General features: G+C 43.7%; 1 protein-coding gene across 1 annotated transcript in view; it reads right to left on the reverse strand.

The window, feature by feature from the left end:
• Positions 1-5,688: 5,688 nt before the first annotated feature.
• The window catches only part of LOC127486452 (UDP-glucuronosyltransferase 1A10-like), a 62,309-nt gene continuing 48,242 nt past the window's right edge, over positions 5,689-19,755 (reverse strand). Inside the window, exon 4 of the mRNA XM_070070034.1 lies at positions 5,689-6,082. Within this exon, the coding sequence (XP_069926135.1) occupies positions 5,963-6,082 (120 nt within the window). The 3' untranslated portion in view covers positions 5,689-5,962. The remainder of the gene's footprint in view (positions 6,083-19,755) is intronic.

Raw genomic sequence — 19,755 nt, forward strand, 5'->3', positions numbered from 1 at the left:
GGATGCCAGCAATGTAGGCAGCAGCTTTACCTGCTACACCACAGTGCCAGCCCAATTCCTGGGTTTAACATGGGCGCTTTCACATTATGTCATCATGAACAGGAAGTGGCTGGTGACACATTCACCAAGACACTCATGTTGATGGATTTTCTGGCTTTTTCTTTTTTAATTTTTATTTATTTATTTATTTATTTGACAGGCAGAGTGGACAGTGAGAGAGAGAGACAGAGAGAAAGGTCTTCCTTTGCCACTTTGCCGTTGGTTTACCCTCCAATGGCCGCCGCGGCCTGCGTGCTGCGGCCAGCGCACCACGCTGATCCAATGGCAGGAGCCAGGTACTTCTCCTGGTCTCCCATGGGGTGCAGGGCCCAAGCACTTGGGCCATCCTCCACTGCACTCCCTGGCCACAGCAGAGAGCTGGCCTGGAAGAGGGGCTACCGGGACAGAATGCAGCGCCCCGGGGTTTTTCTGGCTTTTGAAGAAACGTTTCCAGACTACAGCACAGATAAAGAAGGCTGAGGGTTAGACCTGAGCCATGGTTTAGTGGTGCCACCCTTGTCACCCATGCCAGCTTTTCAGAAGAATGTATGGTTTTAGGTCCCACCTCCATGCAATGAATGGGGTCTTTTCTTAATGTCATCTGCTCCCATAGGCTCCGAGAGGCTTCAGGTCATGAGTGCATCTTGGAAAGACTGACTCTGTTCATGTCAAGGGCTTATGGGTCCAAAACAAGCCCTGGCCCTCCCAGATCTGTCTCTCTTGAAACAGCACCTGTACTCAGTAACCATAGGCACCCTCCCCTCCCCAAGCGGACACCTCCTTCAGGAGTTTTTGTGAGTCAGACCACTCCAGAGTGGTCTGGGACAGCTCTACCCAATACACATGCTGCTATCAGCAGTGTGGAGTAGCCCCCACCATCACAAACCCTCTGTGTCCCAACAGGCTCTGTGGGAATCTTTCTCCTACACTCACAGCTCTTTTTCACATGGGTCAGAGGTTCAACCCTACAGCTTCTGGGGTACTTCATCTAGCAAAGGTGGGATCTTTGTTCTACCAAGGGTCATTTAGATATTTATAACATCATTTTGCGGGCCACACAAAATTCTCAGCTTAAAAATGAGCCTGCTACAGATTCATTGAATTTTGATTCCTGCCTGCAGTTGCCTTGGCAAGGCCAACTCAAATGATTTCATGGGTGTCATACAGCCCACGGGTAGGATGTTCCCTACCCCTGGATTAGGATGTTACTCAAGCCAGCTGCCTGTCTGAAGATTCCTGAATTTTCTATGATCACAGCTTGTCCGGGCTGTGAGATCAACTGAGAGACACCTTTAACCTAAGTTGCATGTGGATATCAACTTATTGTCTTGCATCTGTAGTCCTCATTACCACTTTGTCTTCTCCTGGTCCTGATGTAGTCTCACCACTTCTCAAAGTCTCTTCTAAGCATTATTAAAAAAAAAATTATATAGAGGAACACTCAGGTTCATTTGGTGGAGACAATATTGGAATTTCCATGATTACCCACTTAAAGACCAAACTGTCATATGCCGTGTGCTTGTCAGTTGTCACTGCCATGACAGATATGACTGGGCAGCAGTGAATGTGTGCTGGAAGTGGACTGAATGCTCTCCTATTCCTACGGCGTGCTCAGTGTGTTTGTGCATAGATGCTCACAGTCCTTTCTGTGTAGATCAGTTTGTTGGGTTTTCTGTTGGGGTAGGTAGAGACTAATTTCTTCTTGTCAATCTCTCCTGCCAACATGGTGTCCCAGTTAAGCTCAACATGAGCAGGGATAGGAAGAAAGCGTTACTTGTAATCCGTCTGTTGGGTTTAGTACAATGGTTGGTAGAAGAGTACTAACTAGAAAACATGTGTCATACCTCTGGAAAAAGAAAACAATACAGAAGTTCAATTTCTAGCGTGTACTTTTTTTGAGTAAAAATAAGAACCTGGAATGACTTTAATGTAGCCCATTAAAGGATGTGCTACACAATTCCAGATCTAAATCTAAGACCTGATACCATCAAATTAATAGGGGATAACATTGGGGAATCTCTGCAAGACATTGGCATAGCAAAGAGTCCTTGGAAAAGACTCTAGAAGCACAGGCAATAAAAGACAAATGGGATTACATCAAGCTAAGAAGCTTCTGCACTGCGAAGGAAACCCTCACAAAGTGAAGAGGCAACTGACAGAATGGGAGAAAAGATCTGCAAACTATGCAACTGATAAAGGATTAATACCTAGAATCTATGTGTTCAGTAAACTCAACAACAACAAAATAAACAATGCAGTTAAGAAATGGGCAAAGGACTTGAACAGGTATTTTTCAAAAGATGAAACTCAAATAGCCATCAGACACATAAAAAAAATGCTCAGGATCACTAGCCATCAGGGAAATGCAAATCAAAACTACAGTGAGGTTTTACCTCACCCCAATTAGAATGGCTCTCATACGGAAAAAAAAAAAAAAAAAAAAAAAAACAATAAATGCTGGTGAAGATGTAGGGGGAAAGGTACTCTAATTCACTGTTGGTTAGAATGTAAACTAGTACAGCCATTGTGAAAGACAATAAAAATGATTACTCAGAGATCTGAAATAGATCTACCATATGACCCAGTCATCCCACTCCTGGGAATTTACCCAAAGGAATTGAAATCAGCATATGAAAGAGTTATTTGTATCCCATGTTTGCTGCAGCTCAATTCACAATAACTAAGGTATGGAATCAACCTGGATGTCCATTAATCGATGACTGGATAAAGAAAATGTGGTACATATACATTATGGAATACTGCCCAGCTGTAAAAAAGAATGAAATCATGGCTTTTGCAACAAAATGAATGCAACTGGAAATCATTATACTTAGTGAAATAAGCCAGTCCTAAAAAGACAAATATATGTTTTCCCTGATCTGTGACAACTAAGAGTAAAGAAAATGTAATGTACAGGAGCAAATTGTCATTTTGAGATTTGATTAGTGCTTACAGCCCTTGTCTCTACTGTTGAGGAACAGTGTTTTTTTCTTCTTATGGTTTGTTAAACTTTTTACTTAGAGGAAGGTTAAGCTTATGATTATTAAATAAGCGGAAAGTATGTCATTGTAAAAATTAAAAGAAAGAATAAGAAAAAAACAAGGACAGAGTATGGGTGGGCCCATGGTCAGGAGGGAGGGCAGGGTGGGAAGTATCACTATGCTCCTAAGTCTGTGGGGGCCTGCGCTGTGATGCAGCGGGTTAAAGCCTTGGCCTGAAGCGCCAGCATCCCATATGGAAGCCAGTTCTAGTTCCAGCTGCTCCTCTTCTGATCCAGCTCTCTGCTGTGGCTTGGGAAAGCAGTAGAAGATGCTCCAAGTCCTTAGGCCCCTGCACCTATGTGGGAGACCTGGAAGAAGCTCTCGGCTCATGGCTTTGGAACGTCACAGCTCCAGCCATTGCGGCCATCTGGGGAGTGAACCAGCAGAGGGAAGACCTCTCTCTCTATCTCTACCTCTCTCTGTAACTCTTTTAAATAAATAAATAATCTTAAAAAAAGAAATACATGAAATTTGTTCACATTATACCAATTTAAAAAATGGAAAAAAAGATTTGCTACAGGCTATGTGTATTTCTATTTTATTGTGACACTTATTAAATATTTTGTATTTATACATGAATAAATAACAAGTGTAAATAAATGTAAAGTGCATAAATAAAATGTATAATTTTTAACAACTATTGAACAATATGCCTATGTCATTCTCAAAACAGGAAATATAAGTAACCGATACCTATGAAAATAGGAAGTAAAAACTGAAGCAGCTACACACAATCTTTTTGCCCAGAAATCTAAGGGTACAAAAAGCTACAGTCCTTATAGATGAAAGGTGAGGCTTTTCAACATCAGGAAAGCACACTCTCAAATTCATTACAATGTGATATGTGCACAGACCCTGTGACCCTACTGCTCAGGCTAATGTCTACTGATTAAAAAGCAAGAACACTGAAATTTCTCAGCACAAGGAAGTACTTTAGAATGTTTAGTGCAGTTTTGCACATAACAGCAGAAAGGAGAAAAGCTTAAAAATGTATTACTATTGACTGCTTGAAAAAACTAAAGTTCATCTAAAGACTTTCTTGCAGTCTTACAAAACCATACAAAATTTTATGCTTTGACCTATGAAGATGGCTATGATTGACTGGCAAGTGAAAATTGCATGATACAGTCCAGTATGTCCATCCTGATATCAGATTTTATTTTAATTAAACAAGTATAAAAATGTACATTACAGATACACATATATACTGTAAACAGATGCATACAAAACTACTAATAGAATTTTCTAAGATATGTCTTAGGATAAGCAAAAAAGGACACTGGGTTTCACACTATGTTTTTCACTATTTTTCCAAAAGCAGTATTTAAAAAATGCAGCTTGCAAAGAACATACAATGAGGTCAAGTGCATACATGCACATCTCAATGAGGAAAGCCTTGCGACCTTTGCTAATGCCCCAAAACAAGGAGCTGGCACAAGATCATTTGTTAAACTAGAAACAATGACAGTTAATCACAAATCAGAGTTGAACAGGCGTCTTTTTAAAAATATTTCCAAAAACATATTATTCTTTGCATGCTAAAGGAGAAAGAACCTACCTTCAACAAAGGTTTCCCCTGCTGGCAGTTGATGCCACCAATGTAGACCATGTTGGGCATCAGAGGTTTGGGATGTTCCAAAACAAAGTCAGTCCGTAACAACCAAATCGATGTGTGGCTGAAGAGATCATATAGCGTGACAGGCTTTGGGAGAACTTCAGAAGCAATTTCTAAGACACTTTTGAAAAAATAGGAGCAAAGTAAACGTTCCTGAAAGTAACTGAGATGGTTCCAAATTCTTTCCTTGAAGGTCATTGTATCTGAGAAGCTTAAGAAATTTCTGGGAACGTATGAAGGAGGATAGGAGCACTGTGTAGCCTCCTCCAGATAATGGCAAAATACTCCCCTGGTGAACACCACGGAAGGGAGTGAAAAATATTTGGCAACAATTAAGCCACACATATCAAAGGGATCTAGAAACACTGCATCAAAAGAATTTTCTTTTAAGTATTCCACTAATTTCTTGTCATTAAACAAACTCCTACAATGTGAAAAAAATATTTCAAAAAGATTGTAGGCTGAACCCTTGCTAAGGGAAAGTATGCTGTCTTCCCGAATTTTCCACTGAGTTTTGGCAAAAGCCAAGAGTTCACGATCCATATCTTCTAGAGTGTAAGACGTCGCGTAGGTCTTCACTGTACAATTCAGCGATTGTCCCAGTTGCCAACTCACCTCTGGCATGACTACGACCAACTCGTGCCCTCTCTGGATGAGTTTCTCCACGACCAAGCGCATGGTAAACCAGTGGCTCCCATCCATGGGAACCACCAGCAGCTTGCCTGCCTCGCCAACGCCAGACATCAGTAGCAGGCTCGCACAGAGAGGAAGGAGGCTGGTCATAATTGCAGGAGACATTGGGTAACTGCAGCCCCGAGCAACCCAGCTGCTTGGAGTCAAAGCCCAGTACTACAGCAGGCGGAAGAAACACGGGCACAGAACCTGCGCCAGGAAAGGGCGTGTTTTCACATAGTCAAAAAAAAAAAAAAAAAAAAATACACTCACTGCCAATGATTTACTCACAATAACTAAGATAAGAGTAGCATTACTGAGATTATATACTTGGATGCTTTCCAACGAAGATTAGCTTATGATCACTGCCTTGGGGAGAAATCATGACCTGTCTTGAAACATTAGTTCAGAAAGAGATATTAAGCAAAGCATTTACACTTTAAAGACTGAAGAAATAAAGGAAACCTGAATACAATTGTATATGTGGAATTTGTCCAAACAGAAAATTTTTATTTTGTGTTCCCATTACCAGAGGTTCTTTGCTCAAGGAGGCAATCGGCATCCCAGGTTCCAAGGACAGCCGGGAAGGCCCACTTCAATAGCCGTGGAGTTTATTCACCAGCATCTTAGCCTGCACAGACACTGCTACTTTCCTTCTTCCACTTCCAGAAGGGTTTTTTCTTTCATTAACAAACTCTCTGAGTTCTCTAAAATGCTGAAAAAAACATTGAAAACCCTTGCTCCATGGACCAACCCAGGGGTTTGGTGACTATCATCTGTTTTAAATTGTTTTCCCCAGATGCGTGACAGGCTGTGGGTGTGACTGGCCCAATGCATGCCACAGCAGTCCACTAAATACTTCTGCCTTTCCTCTTGGCTTCCACATTTTTTTTTGACAGGCAGAGTTAGATAGTGAGAGAGAGAGAGAGAAAGGTCTTCCTTCTGTTGGTTTACCCCCAAAATGGCAGCTACACCAGGAGCCAGCTGTTTCCTCCTGGTCTCCCATGCAGGTCCAGGGCCCAAGAACCTGGGACATCCTCCGCTGCCTTCCTGGGCCACAGCAGAGAGCTGGACTGGAAGAGGAGCAACCGGGACAGAACTGGCGCTGCAACAGGGACTAGAACCCAGAGTGTTGGCACTGCAGGCAGAGGATCAGCCTAGTGAGCCATGGCATCAGCCTGCGTCTCCATTCTAAGCAGAGGCTTAGTTCTCAGCTGGGGATCACCCCAGTCGGCCTGGTATCCTCTTTTGTGATTCTGGGAATTTGTTTTTTTTTTTTTTTTTTTTTTTTGTTTTTTTTTTTTACAGGCAGAGTGGATAGTGAGAGAGAGAGACGCAGAGAGAAAGGTCTTCCTTTTGCCGTTGGTTCACCCTCCAATGGCCGCCGCTGCAGCCGGCGCACCGCGCTGATCCTGGCAGGAGCCAGGAGCCAGGTGCTTTTCCTGGTCTCCCATGGGGTGCAGGGCCCAAGCACCTGGGCCATCCTCCACTGCACTCCCTGGCCATAGCAGAGAGCTGGCCTGGAAGAGGGGCAACCGGGACAGAATCCGGCGCCCCAACCGGGACTAGAACCCGGTGTGCCGGCGCCGCAAGGTGGAGGATTAGCCTATTGAGCCACGGCGCCGGCTCGATTCTGGGAATTTGTGTCACACTCTCTCAAGCACTCTCTGATGTCAGAACACTGTATCTTCTTCAGCAGTATACACACTATGCCCTGCACAGAGAATGTCTGTTCCATTGGAATGAATTACACTGTGAAGGCTATTCAGAGACCCTCACAGGTGACCCAGTGGTGTGTGTCAGGTAACATGCCAAGGACTACTGAGTTAGGGATTCTACAGCCAATCTGGGGCATAATCCTTGTTATCAACACTAGATAATTCCTTTTGTTACCAGACAATTGCTGAGTCACCATTTACCTTGGTACCAGGCAATTTTGGACAACTGTGGCTATCTGGAAAATGAAAATAAAAATGAAGACAGTGACACCAACAAGATGGCAGTTTAAGAAATCTCAGACTCCACTCCCCTCATAGAAAGTTCAAACAGCAGCTATCCTCAAAATATGCCATCTTTTAAAATAAACAAATGGGATTACCTCAAATTGAAGAGTTTCTTTACAGCAAAGGAAACAGTCAGGAAAGTGAAGAGTCAACCAACAGAATGGGAGACGTTATTCACAAACCACACAACAGATAAAGGATTAACAACTAGAATCTATAAAATGATCAAGAAACACCACAGAATCAAAACAAACAACCGAATAAAAAGATGGGCCAAGGACCTTAACAGACATTTTTCTTTTTTTTCTTTTTTTTTATTTTTAACTTTTATTTAATGAATATAAACTTCCAAAGTAGAGCTTATGGATTACAATGGCTTACCTCCTATAACGTCCCTCCCACCCGCAACCCTCCCCTTTCCCACTCCCTCTCCCCTTCCATTCACATCAAGATTCATTTTCGATTCTCTTTATATACAGAAGATCAGTTTAGCATACATTAAGTAAAGATTTTCAAAAGAGGAAATCCAAATGGCCAACAGACACATGAAAAAATGCTCAGGATCCCTAGCCATCAGGGAAATGCAGATCAAAACCACAATGAGATTCCACCTCACTCCGGTTAGATTGGCTTACATACAGAAATCAACCAACAACAGATGCTGGTGAGGATGTGGGGGAAAAGGGACACTAATCCACTGTTGGTGGGAATGCAAACTAGTAAAGCCGCTATGGAAGACAGTCTGGAGAATCCTCAGAAACCTGAATGTAGCACTACCACAGGACCCAGCCATCCCACTCCTTGGAATATACCCAAATGGAATTAAAGGGGAGAAAAAAGCCATTTGCACCTCAATATTTGTTGCAGCTCAATTCACAATAGCTAAGACATGGAAGCAACCTAAATGTCCATCAACGGATGACTGGATAAAGAAACTATGGGATATGTACTCTATGGAACACTATACAGCAGTAAAAAACAATGAAATCCAGGCATTTACAACAAAGTGGAGGAAGCTGGAAAATATCATGCTGAGTGAAACAAGCCAGTCCAAAAGGGACAAAAATCACATGTTCTCCCTGATCGATGGCAACTAAATAAGCACCTAAAATGATACCCATTGAAGTGAAATGGACACTATGAGAGACAATGACATGATCAGCCCTTGTCTAGACTGTTGAGGAACAACTTACTATTTTGTTCCTTTAGTATTGTTGTTGTTGTTGTTGTTACTCAGTTTGCTCCACACAAGACCACTGGTTGAACTTTGCAATCAATGCACAACCATTCTTAAGCGTTTAAAAATTAACAGAAAATTGATCTCTGTGAAACATAGGAGTGGGAATAAGAGAGGGAAGAGATACATAGCTCGGCATAGGCTCACTCGGACCTACCTCCAATGGTGGAACTAGAAATGTGCCAGGGGATTTCAACTCAACCTTACCAAGGAGGCAGGTACCAATGCCAGCACACTTGGTAAAGTGATAAGTATAAGTACACATCAGATCAAAAAGATAGGGTAAGTGTCGAAGAGATTACACAAATAAGACCAGTGTAAAGCCCATGAGAGTATTTCAGGCATGGAAAGCCAAGACACTCTGGCAAAAGATCTCTGTGAGTGAGATCCCAGTGGAAAGAACAGGTCATCAAAGAAGGAGGTACCTTTCTCTGAAGGGAGGAGAGAACCTCCACTTTGACTATGACCTTGTCTAAACAAGATAAGAGTCGGAGAACTCAGAGGGCTTCCATAGCCTTGGAAACTCATGACTGGAGCATAGGGAGATTACTGATGCCATAGACAGGAGTGTCAATTGGTAAAGTCAACAACAGGAGTCACTGTGCACTTACTCCTCATGTAGGATCTCTATCCTTAATGTGCTGTACATTGAGATTTAATGCTATAACGAGTACTCAAACAATATATTTCACTTTGTGTTTCTATGGGGGTGCAAACTGTTGAAATCCTTACTTAATGCATACTAAACTGATCCTCTGTAAAAAAAAAAAAAATTATCAATTCCCAACTTGACTCTCACTGGGATTAAACATGACAATAGGTCTGCTCTGATTTCATCATCATTTAAAAAAAATCATCTATTATTTTTCACTTTATGTTTCTGTGTGGGAGCAAACTGTTGAAATCCATACTTAATGTATACTAAGCTGATCTTCTGTATATTAAGAGAATCGAAAATGAATCTTGATGTGAATGGAAGGGGAGAGGGAGTGGGAAAGGGGAGGGTTGTGGGTGGGAGGGACGGTATGGGGGGGAAGCCATTGTAATCCATAAGTCGTACTTTGGAAATTTATATGCATTAAATAAAAGTTTAAAAAAAAAAGAAAAAAAAAAAAGACCAGTGTAAGCAAATAATGAAGGCTAGAACTAAAAGGGAGAGACTGATCCTGAGGGGGAAGCAGGACACACAGCAGACTCATAGAATGGCAAATGCCCCAAACAGCACTCCTGCCTCAGAATCAACCCTTGGGGCATTCGGATCTGACTAAAAGGTCCATGAGAGTCTCACAGGCATGGAAAGCCATGACACCGTGGCAAAAAGAATCTAAATGAAAGATCCTGGTGAACAAGACCCCAGCAGAAGGATCAGGCCATCAAGAAGAGAGGCACCTTTCCCTGAAGGGAGGAAGGAACCTCCACTGTGATATGGCCTTGACTAAACAAGTTCAGAGTTGGTGAATTCAAGGGGCTTCGATAGCCTAGACAGCTCATAGCAAGAATCTCGGGTGATTGCTGACGTCATAAATAAGAGTGCCAATTGTTAAATCAACAATGGGAGTCACTGGGTTCATGCTCCCCACGTAGGATCGCTGTCCTTAATGTGTTTAACTATGAAACTCAAAAGCAACATATTAGTCAAACAATACCCTATACCAGGTTCGGTTGTGTGAGTGCAGCCTGTTGAAATCCCTGCTTATTATATACTAAGTTGATCTTCAGTATATAAAGGTAATGGAAAAATGAAACGTGATGAAGGGCGGGATGGGAGTGGGATTGGGAGAGGTGAGGGCCACGGGAGGGAGGAAGGTTGGGGGGCGGGGAGCCACAACAATACAAAAGTTGCATTTTATATTCTACTTAAAACTATTGGTTGAACTCTGTAATTAATACACAATTACTCTTAGGTGTTTAATTAATGCTATAACTAGTACTCAAATAGTATTTTACACTTTGTGTTTCTAAGTGGGAGCAAAATATGGAAATCTTAATACACGCTAAATTGATCTTCTGTATATAAAGATAATTAAAAATTAATCTTGATGTGAAGAGAAGGGGAGAGGGAGTGGGAGAGGGGAGCGTTGTGGGTAGGAGGGAAGTTATGGAGGGGAGGAAGCTATTGTAATCCATAAGATGTACTTAGGAAATCCATGCTCATTAAATTAAAAAAAATTAACAGAAAAGTGATCTCTGTTAAACACAGGAGTGGGAATAAGAGAGGGAAGAGATACATAGCTCGGCATAGGCTCACTCGGACTTACCTCCAATGGTGGAACTAGAAATGTGCCAGGGGATTTCAACTCAGTCTTATCAAGTAGGCATGTACCAATGCCAGCGCACTTGGTAAAGTGATAAGTATAAGTACACATCAGATCAAAAAAGATAGGGGAAGTGTGGAAGAGATTTTACAAACAAGATCAGTGTAAGCAAATAATGAAGGATAGAACTAAAAGGGAGAGACTGATCCTGCGGGGCAAGCAGGACACACAGCAGACTCATAGAATGGCAAACACCCCAAACAGCACTCCTGCCTCAGAATCAACCCTTGGGGCATTCGGATCTGACTAAAAGGCCCATGAGAGTCTCACAGGCATGGAAAGCCACGACATGGTGGCAAAAACAATCTAAATGAAAGATGCTAGTGAACAAGACCCCAGCAGAAGGAACAGGCCATCAAGGAGGGAGGCACCTTTCTCTGAAGGGAGGAAGGAACCTCCACTGTGATATGGCCTTGACTAAACAAGTTCAGAGTTAGTGAACTCAAGGGGCTTCCATAGCCTAGACAGCACATAGCAAGAGTCTCAGGTGATTGCTGACATCATAAATAAGAGTGCCAATTGTTAAATCAACAATGGGAGTCAATGGGTACAGGCTCCCCACGTAGGATCTCTGCCCTTAATGTGTTTTACTATGACAGTTAAAGACAACACTACTAGTTGAACAATACGCTATACCTTGTGTGGTTGTGTGAGGGCAGCCTGTTGAAGTCCTTGCTTAGTGTAGACTAAGTGGATCTTCTGTGTATGAAGGTGATTGAAAATGAAACTCGATGAAGGGCTGGATGGGAGAGGGAGTGGGAGAGGGGAGGGCCGTAGGAGGGAGGGAGGTGTAGGGGGAAGCCACAACAATACAAAAGCTGCACTTTGTAAATTCACATTTATTAAATAAAAAAGAAACTTAAAAAATAATAAAATGTACTGTAACTATAACAGTTTAAAGCAAAAAAAAAAAAAAAAAGCCATCTTTTTCCAACCACAGTGCCTGGAGATACCGACCTGGTCCTCCGCAGTGAATGACACTCGATTTTCAAGGGAAAGAGGAGCCTCTCATTTAACCAGCTGCCCCTCCAGTCCCCCAGGTTTGTTCAACACACAGTAGGGAGCTTGTGTTTGAGCCCACACTCTCTGCAGGGGAAAGAGAATGGGGAAAGTCATCCAGCTACCTCAGCGTGCTGAGACGCTTCCCGGGAAGCCTGCTCCAGGCTCACCTCTTGGCAGCACTGAGGGCAAAGGTGGAGTGAGGCCACCTATACCATGGCCTGGTGGACACAGGGAGGAGGCAGTGGTCAGAAGAACTGACAGAGGCAGGCAGATAGGATCAGTTTGATTAGATTTGTGAGCTGGAAGACCACGCCCCCTGTGTGATCCCATGCCCCTAACTGATCTCAGCTGGAGGCCCGCCCACCTGCCAATCAGACTATGTAACCATACATAACCACTCCCCTTTGGGAGTGAATAAAAGGCCTGGAGCACCATTGGCCCCACTTGAGTTGTGCCCTTGTTGCCCTGCGGGCTCATGCTTTCCTGCCTGCGGCTTGTTCCACGTGGCTCCTGCCTGCTCTCTGCCTGGTATGGACCCAACTTAGCTTCTTTCTCCCCTAATGAAAGCCCTCACTTTCCTGTGCATTTCTCTCTCTGAATAAAATGCTTAAAAACGGACCATGTTGCCTGGTCTATTTAAGCTGGTATTCAGAATTCTTCTCTGAACAGATGGCAAGAACCCACAGGATAATTACGATTCAAAGTTATGAATGAGGCTGGATGACACAGGACCAGCTCGTGGACTTTGGTCCTGCCTCAGAGATCCTGCTGTTGCAGCTGATATGAGCCCCGGGAACTTGTTCTAGTGATGCCAACGTATGAGGCTGATGAACAAGCCGAGAAGGTGGTTTTTGGCAAAGTTTTACTGAAGTGAACAGCGACAGCTCTCGCAGCCAAGCAGCTTAGTGAGAGGGATCTTCTGAAAGAGAAAGGCCTTGCTGAGAAAGGCAGAGAGATTGCTCTGGGAAAACAGCCAGGAGGGGCTTTCCTCAGCAAGGGGGGGGGGGGGTTGCGAACCAATGGAAGGAAGACCTTTCTCTCTGTCTCTCTCTCTCACTGTCTAATTCTGCCTGTCATATAAGTGGAAAAAAAAAAAAAAAACATGAATCAGCTCAGTTGGCACAGCAAAGGTATACGACAAAATCCTAAGTCCACTCCTAACAAAGATTTGAGACAAAGCAGAAACCTAATAAAGGTTATCTTGGAAAAACCCACAGCAAATATACTTAATAACGCAAGACTGAATGTTTTGCTTCTCAGATCACATGCAAATCAAGAAAGATTGTTCTTTTTTAAATATGATTATTTAGTTTTTAAAGATTTATTTATTTATTTGAAAGGCAGAGTTACAGAGAGTGAGAGATACAGAGAGAAGTCTTCCACCTGCTAGTTCACTCCCCAAATGGCTGCAACGGCCGGAGCTGGGCCAGACCGAAGGCAGGAGCCAGGAGCTTCTTCCAGGTCTCCCACGCGGATGCAGGGGCACAAGGACTTGGGCCATCTCCTGCTGCTTCCCCAGGCCATACCAGAAACCAGATAGCTGGATCAGAAGTGGAGCAGCCAGGACTCAAATCAGTGCCCATATGGGATGCTGGCACTGCAGGTGACAACTTTACCTGCTATACCACAGGGCTGGCCCCAGAAAGTTTGTTCTTAACACTTCTATTCAACATAGTTCTGAAGGTCCTGTCTAGTGCAGTCAAGAAGAAATAAAAGAAAAGAAAAAAGAAAGAAAGAGAGAGAGAGAGAAATGGATGGAGAGGGGAAGGAGAGGGAGAGGTGGAGGGACGGAAGAAAGTAAAGGCAGGCATACAAAGTAGAAACAAAAAGATATAATGTTGATGACTGACAACATGGCATGATCTTGATTCACAAAGTCAGAATGTCTGGACTCACTGTACTTGAATCTTCATGGCAACATTCCTCATAGCCGTACAAACAGCCCACATGTCCACCAAGGGACGAACAATGTGGTAAATCCATTCATGAAATCTGATTCAATCAGAAAAAGAATGAAGTACTGATTCATGCCCCAGCATGCATGAAACTAAGTGAAAGCAGTTAATCTGAAAGGACCACATGTGGTGTGATTCAACATCTACGAAATGCTGAGACTAGTCTAATTCATAGAAACGAAATCAAATGTATGCCCAGCCTGGAAGAATAGGGGGAAGGCAGCGATTGCCAATCAGCACGGGGTTTTCCTTTGGGAATGAGGAAAATCATCTTGAATTAGATGGTAGCAATTGTTGCCCATATCTGTCAATATACCGGAAACCACTGAATTGTACGTTTTGAAGAGGAGAACTCAATAATACCTGTGTGTGAATCCTGGCTTCCTCATTTCTCAACTCAAACTTTCCACAATTCTGACCAAGGACAAACTACAATTATTCCCAGAGGCATTTTTCTCTTTCCTTTTAAGGCAGACATCACAGCTTCTGCCCATCCCCACCTAGGAGATGTATAAGCCACGGATATATAAGCCTAGGATGATGTGTAAGCCATGGAGCATGTCCAAATCTCCAGGGACGGGAACAGGCTGCTCCCCTTTCTTTGTTAAACATATACCTCCTCCAAACCCTGAGGATCCCTCTGTTCCATTCCCTGACACCAAGAGGCCTTGGAGGGTAGATCTGAATCTACAGGACACTGGTTTGGGTACATGTTCTCAATTTTTTTAATACCTACTTGGAGTGTACTTCCTACTTGGGAAGTGAATCAGTAAATGAAAGATTCTCTCTCTCTCTCTCTCTCTGTCTCTCTCTCTCTCTCTCTCTTTCTCCCCATCCTGTAATTCTGACTTCCAAAAACCTAAATAAATCCTTTTAAAAAGTTTCTTTAAAATGGAAGTTTAAAAGGAAATAGATGAATTTATTCAATACTGAAAATTATTTTAAAGTAAAGCGGCAAGCATAGATATTTATTACACTATAGTCTTTCCTTTGTGTGTGTTTGAAAACTTTGGTAAGTAAATCTTGATATAAGTACTCTTGGCAGAAGTCCTTGGGCTTACCCCTTAACATCCCAATCGGAATCTGAGTTTTGGAATGGAACTGGAATCTGAGAGAAATTGGGGAAGCACAGACCTTTCGTGGTTATGTAACTGCATCTCATCCTCAGGTCTCCAGAATGAAAACTGCCCTGGCATGTAAGAATTGAACATGCATGCCTTCTACCTGGACCACTGTTCAATTCTGCCAGAACTTATCAAAAACTGAGAGAGACAGAGACTGTTTTTCATTTCACATTACACCTATTTAATGTTTTCAGTGACGATCTGCGCTTTGGTTGGAACAGGATTTGGCTCTCAAACTCACATGGACATAAAATCACAAAGTCCTAAGTGAGTGGTACTAAGAAGGTAGAAATAGTCAAATAACAGGGTTTAGGAGCTGTACTTGATGAGAGTTCCTGGGTCCTGGGGCACGCCCTGAGAAGCTCATTCTTTTCAGAGTGTTCATCATTGAAGTGAGTTTGGCCCAGTGACGGTTTTGCTTCCTGGCTCACCGTGAGACCCTTCCTCCACATGCACGCCACCATTGCCATCCTCTAGCCCAATGGCACGTGTCTGATCTTGGACCAAGAACCTCCAAAGCCATGAGCCAGAATAAACCTCCTCCTTTATTAGTAGCTTCTGTCTGATATTTCTCTCATGGTGACGAAAATCAGACTCACAAGCTGCTATCTTGTTAAACTATGTAAGTACATCCTTGGATATAATTCCCAAGAAAAACTCAAGATTTCTTATAGGAAACCTCAGGAAAAACCACTACCTAAGACTTAAGACACTTCACAAAAGCATACACCAGCATACAGGCACACACATGCATACACACAGACACACGCACACACTCGCTATTATCCAGCAATGTCTCCTTCTGATCAGACAGGTGCAATTCAGATTACAACAACTGCTCCCCAACAAGGTGCACCAACTGCACGATTTTCAAGAGACAACCTGTTGGTCTGATGAGGGAAGGAGACGGAAATCTACCTGTGCAGCTCTGCTTTATCTAAGAGCCTTCTTCTCCTTTTTTTTTTTTTTTCTTTTTTTTTTTTGGACAGGCAGAGGTAAACAGTGAGAGAGAGAGACAGAGACAAAGGTCTTCCTTTTCCATTGGTTCACCCCCCAAATGGCTGCTACAGCCGGCGTGCTGCGACGATCCGAAGCCAGGAGCCAGATGCTTCCTCCTGGTCTCCCATGTGGGTGCAGGGCCCAAGCACTTGGGCCATCCTCCACTGTACTCCCAGGCCACAGCAGAGAGCTGGACTGGAAGAGGAGCAACCGGGACACAATCCGGCACCCCAACCGGGACTAGAACCTGGGGTGCCAGCACCACAGGCAGAGGATTAGGCTAGTGAGCCGCGGTGCCGGCTTAGGGCCCTCTTTGAGACCTGAATTTATCTTCAAGAATTTTGCTTGCTTGATGCTTAATGTTTACAAATAAAATATGTAACTACACTGCCTTACAAATATAAAACCTAATAAAATATACATATCCCTTAATAGATACATAAAACTATATGTTCACATGTTTGTAGATATATATGTATATATATATATATATATATTTATAAAACCCAACATACAAAAGACTGTATAGTCTGGTGTATTTCATATATTATGGATATCATGGCAGAATCTGCAGTACAAAGTCATAAGTAAACCCGTGAGCCACACTGAACTCAGTGCTGGTTCAGAAACATGCAGGGCCCCACCTTGAGTAGAGGGAAAAGTACAGACAACACCCAGGTGGTGCTTAGTGCTGTGTTGATAGAGAGTAAAGGAGAGAGAAAGCCTTTGAACAGGCCCAGCCTCCTAGAATTGTGCAACTTGCAATTCTTACCTAGTCATGCCGAGAGCAGAAAGTCAAGCCCTATTTCAACAGACCTAAAACCACACTCCAAGGGCAGGCATTGTGGCGTCGCAAGTAAAATCGCCTCCTGTGTTGCCAGAATCAAATATGGGCTCCACTTGGAGTGCCATCTGCTCCACCCTTCCACCCATGTGGGAGACCTGAAGAAGCTCCTAGCTCCTGGCTTCAGACAAGCCCAGATCCTACTATTACAGCCATTTGGGGACTGAGCCAATGGATGGAAGCTCTATCTTTGTAACTCTGCCTTTCAAATAAATTTTTTTAAAAATCTTTTAAAAAAAAACCCTGAAATCTCACTACATTTTAAGAACAAGCATTATTTCACATTCCCATCAGCTGGCTGGAACAATACTGTAACCAAATGTGCAACATCTGAGAGAATATGACTCAGTTATAAGGTGTACTGAACAATTCACAGTGCATCCTTAACAAAATGATGTGCTGATACAACACATCAGATGTTTCACCAGAATTTAACAATGACACATATGTAAGAATCCAATTAGTGCATCTGTCAGGCCTACTTCAAGGGTGGGAGTCCCGGCACAGCTGGTTGAGCTGCTGCTTGGGACACTTGCATCCCATGTTGGCAACGCTGCTTCCTGTTAGTGCATCCTGGGAGGCAGCAGCTGATGGCTCAAATGCTTGCCCCCCCCGATGTGGGAAACTCATATGGAGGCAGCAGGTGATAGCCAAGCTTTTGGGTGCCTGCCACTCCCTCCTCTAAGTTAAAACAGCAGCTATCCACAAACTACAACATCCTTTTGGAACCAGAACACTTGGAAACAAGTTAGAGACAGCCAAGTGATCTGCAGCACCAAATGAAATCTGTTTTATAAGGGGAAGAACCTCTTTCTATGACCATGCTGTCTCTCCCCCTTCCAACATAGCACAACCTCCAACATGGAGGATTCCTCTGGGCCTGCAGTATCTACAGGGGGAAAAGAGGACTGGCAGAAGTCATCCAGCCACCGTAGACCCTGAGATGGTCCCTACACAGGCTACCCAGGCTTACCTCATGGGAAGCAACGGCAGACACAGACACGAGGCAGCGGTCAGCGCAGCCAGCTCATGGGTCTCGGTCATGCCCCGGTGCTCCTGCCGGCTGCCGCACCTTATCAGAGACCCCACCAACTCCACAGAGCACCTGCTATGCCGAGCTGGTCATGCTTAGAAGCATGGTGGAAAACTCAGCCTCTCCTGTTTGAGTCCCTGGACGGTTCTGCTCCCTGCCTGGGCTCAGAGCCCAGCACAGTGATTCTCCCAAGCAGAGAGACTCCCACTCCCAAAGGTTTAGGGGAACCAGAAATGCTAGGTTGGCTTGACCCCAGAAGTCACACAGTGGCTCCACTCTGCAAAAAAGCACAGCCAACAATCCCACCGAGGCAGGGAGACTCCCAGCTCTGCACACTGCAGGGAAGCACAGGAGAGACATAGGCTTGCCCTCCGTTATAGGAATTGCTGAAGGGAATTCTTCACGCTGAAATCAAAAGCTACTAATAACAAAACATATGAAAGAAAAATCCAATGGTATGATTAAAACAAAGCCATATTCAGAATGCTCTAAGAGGGTGATGATATGGTTATAAGGGAATGCTATCCCTAGTACACGGACTTAAAGACAAAACTACAGCTAAGATAAACTGTCAGAAGGTACACCAGACAAAATCATTTCTTCAAATGGAGGGGGAAGTGAAAGTGTAGGCTTGTTGTATGCAATCAAAGTTAAGTTTTCGCAAACTTGAAAGGGACTGTGTCAGGATGTTCTACACAGGCCTCTCAGCAACCACAAAATGGAAATCTGGGCCAGATGAACAACGCAAAGTGGAAGGGACCCAAACCACACCATGGCAGAAAACCACCAAGTCACAAGACAGACAGATGCAGAGGGAGACAGAAAGGCAATGGGTCTATGACACAGGCAATCCTTCCATTTCAACAAATACTTTGAATAGAAATGGATTAAATTCTCCAATAAAGGAACATAGTGGCTGAGCAGAGAGGAAAATAAGGCTTGATATTGTCTCTCGGAGAAAACTGGCTGCAATTCAAAATCCATTCAAAGCGACAAATACAAGCATCACTTAATGATAAAGGGTCAGTTCATCAAGAGGATAAAACAAGGTAAAATAACAAACAAATATACCCACAACAGAGCACCTATCTATATAAATTAAATATTGAGGGGCCAGCGCTCTGGTGCAGTGGGCTAATGCCTTGGCCTGGAGCGCCAGCATTCCATATGGGCACCAGTTTGAGACCCGGCAGCTCCACTTCTGATCCAGCTCTCTGCTATGGCCTTGGAAAGCAGTAGAAGATAGCTCAAATCCTTGGGCCCTTGCACCCACATGGGAGACCTGGAAGAAGCTCCTGGCTCCTGGCTTCCAACTGGTGCAGCTCTAGCCATTACAGCCAAATGGGGAGTGAACCATCAGATGGAAGACACCTCTCCCTCTCTCCCTCTCTCCCTTTCTCCCTCCCTTTCTCTCTCTCTCTTTCTCTCTCTGCCTCTCTCCTCTCTGTGTAACTATTTCAAATAAATAAATAAATCTTTTAAAAAATAATTAATTAATTATTGAAAGATTTGAAAGGAGAGACAGATTGCAATACAGTAATACCAGAGGATAGAATACCCCACTTTTAACAAGGTACATGGAGCCAGCGCTGTGGTGCAATGGGTTAAACCCCCTGGTCAGCAGTGCTAGCATCCCATTTGGGTGCCGGTTCGAGTCCTGGCTGCTCCACTTCCAATCCAGCTCTCTCTGCTATGGCATGGGAAAGCAGTAGAAGATGGCCCAAGTGCTTGGGCCCCTGCATCCACGTGGGAGACCTAGAAGAAGCTCCTGGCTTCTGACTTCAGATCAGCTCAGCCGTTGTGGCCATTTAGGGAGTGAACCAGCAGCTGGAAGACCTCCCTCTCTCTCTCTGTCTCTCTCTCTCTCTCTCTTTCT

Source organism: Oryctolagus cuniculus, chromosome 3, assembly GCF_964237555.1.
Source record: "Oryctolagus cuniculus chromosome 3, mOryCun1.1, whole genome shotgun sequence".
NCBI lineage: Eukaryota > Metazoa > Chordata > Mammalia > Lagomorpha > Leporidae > Oryctolagus > Oryctolagus cuniculus.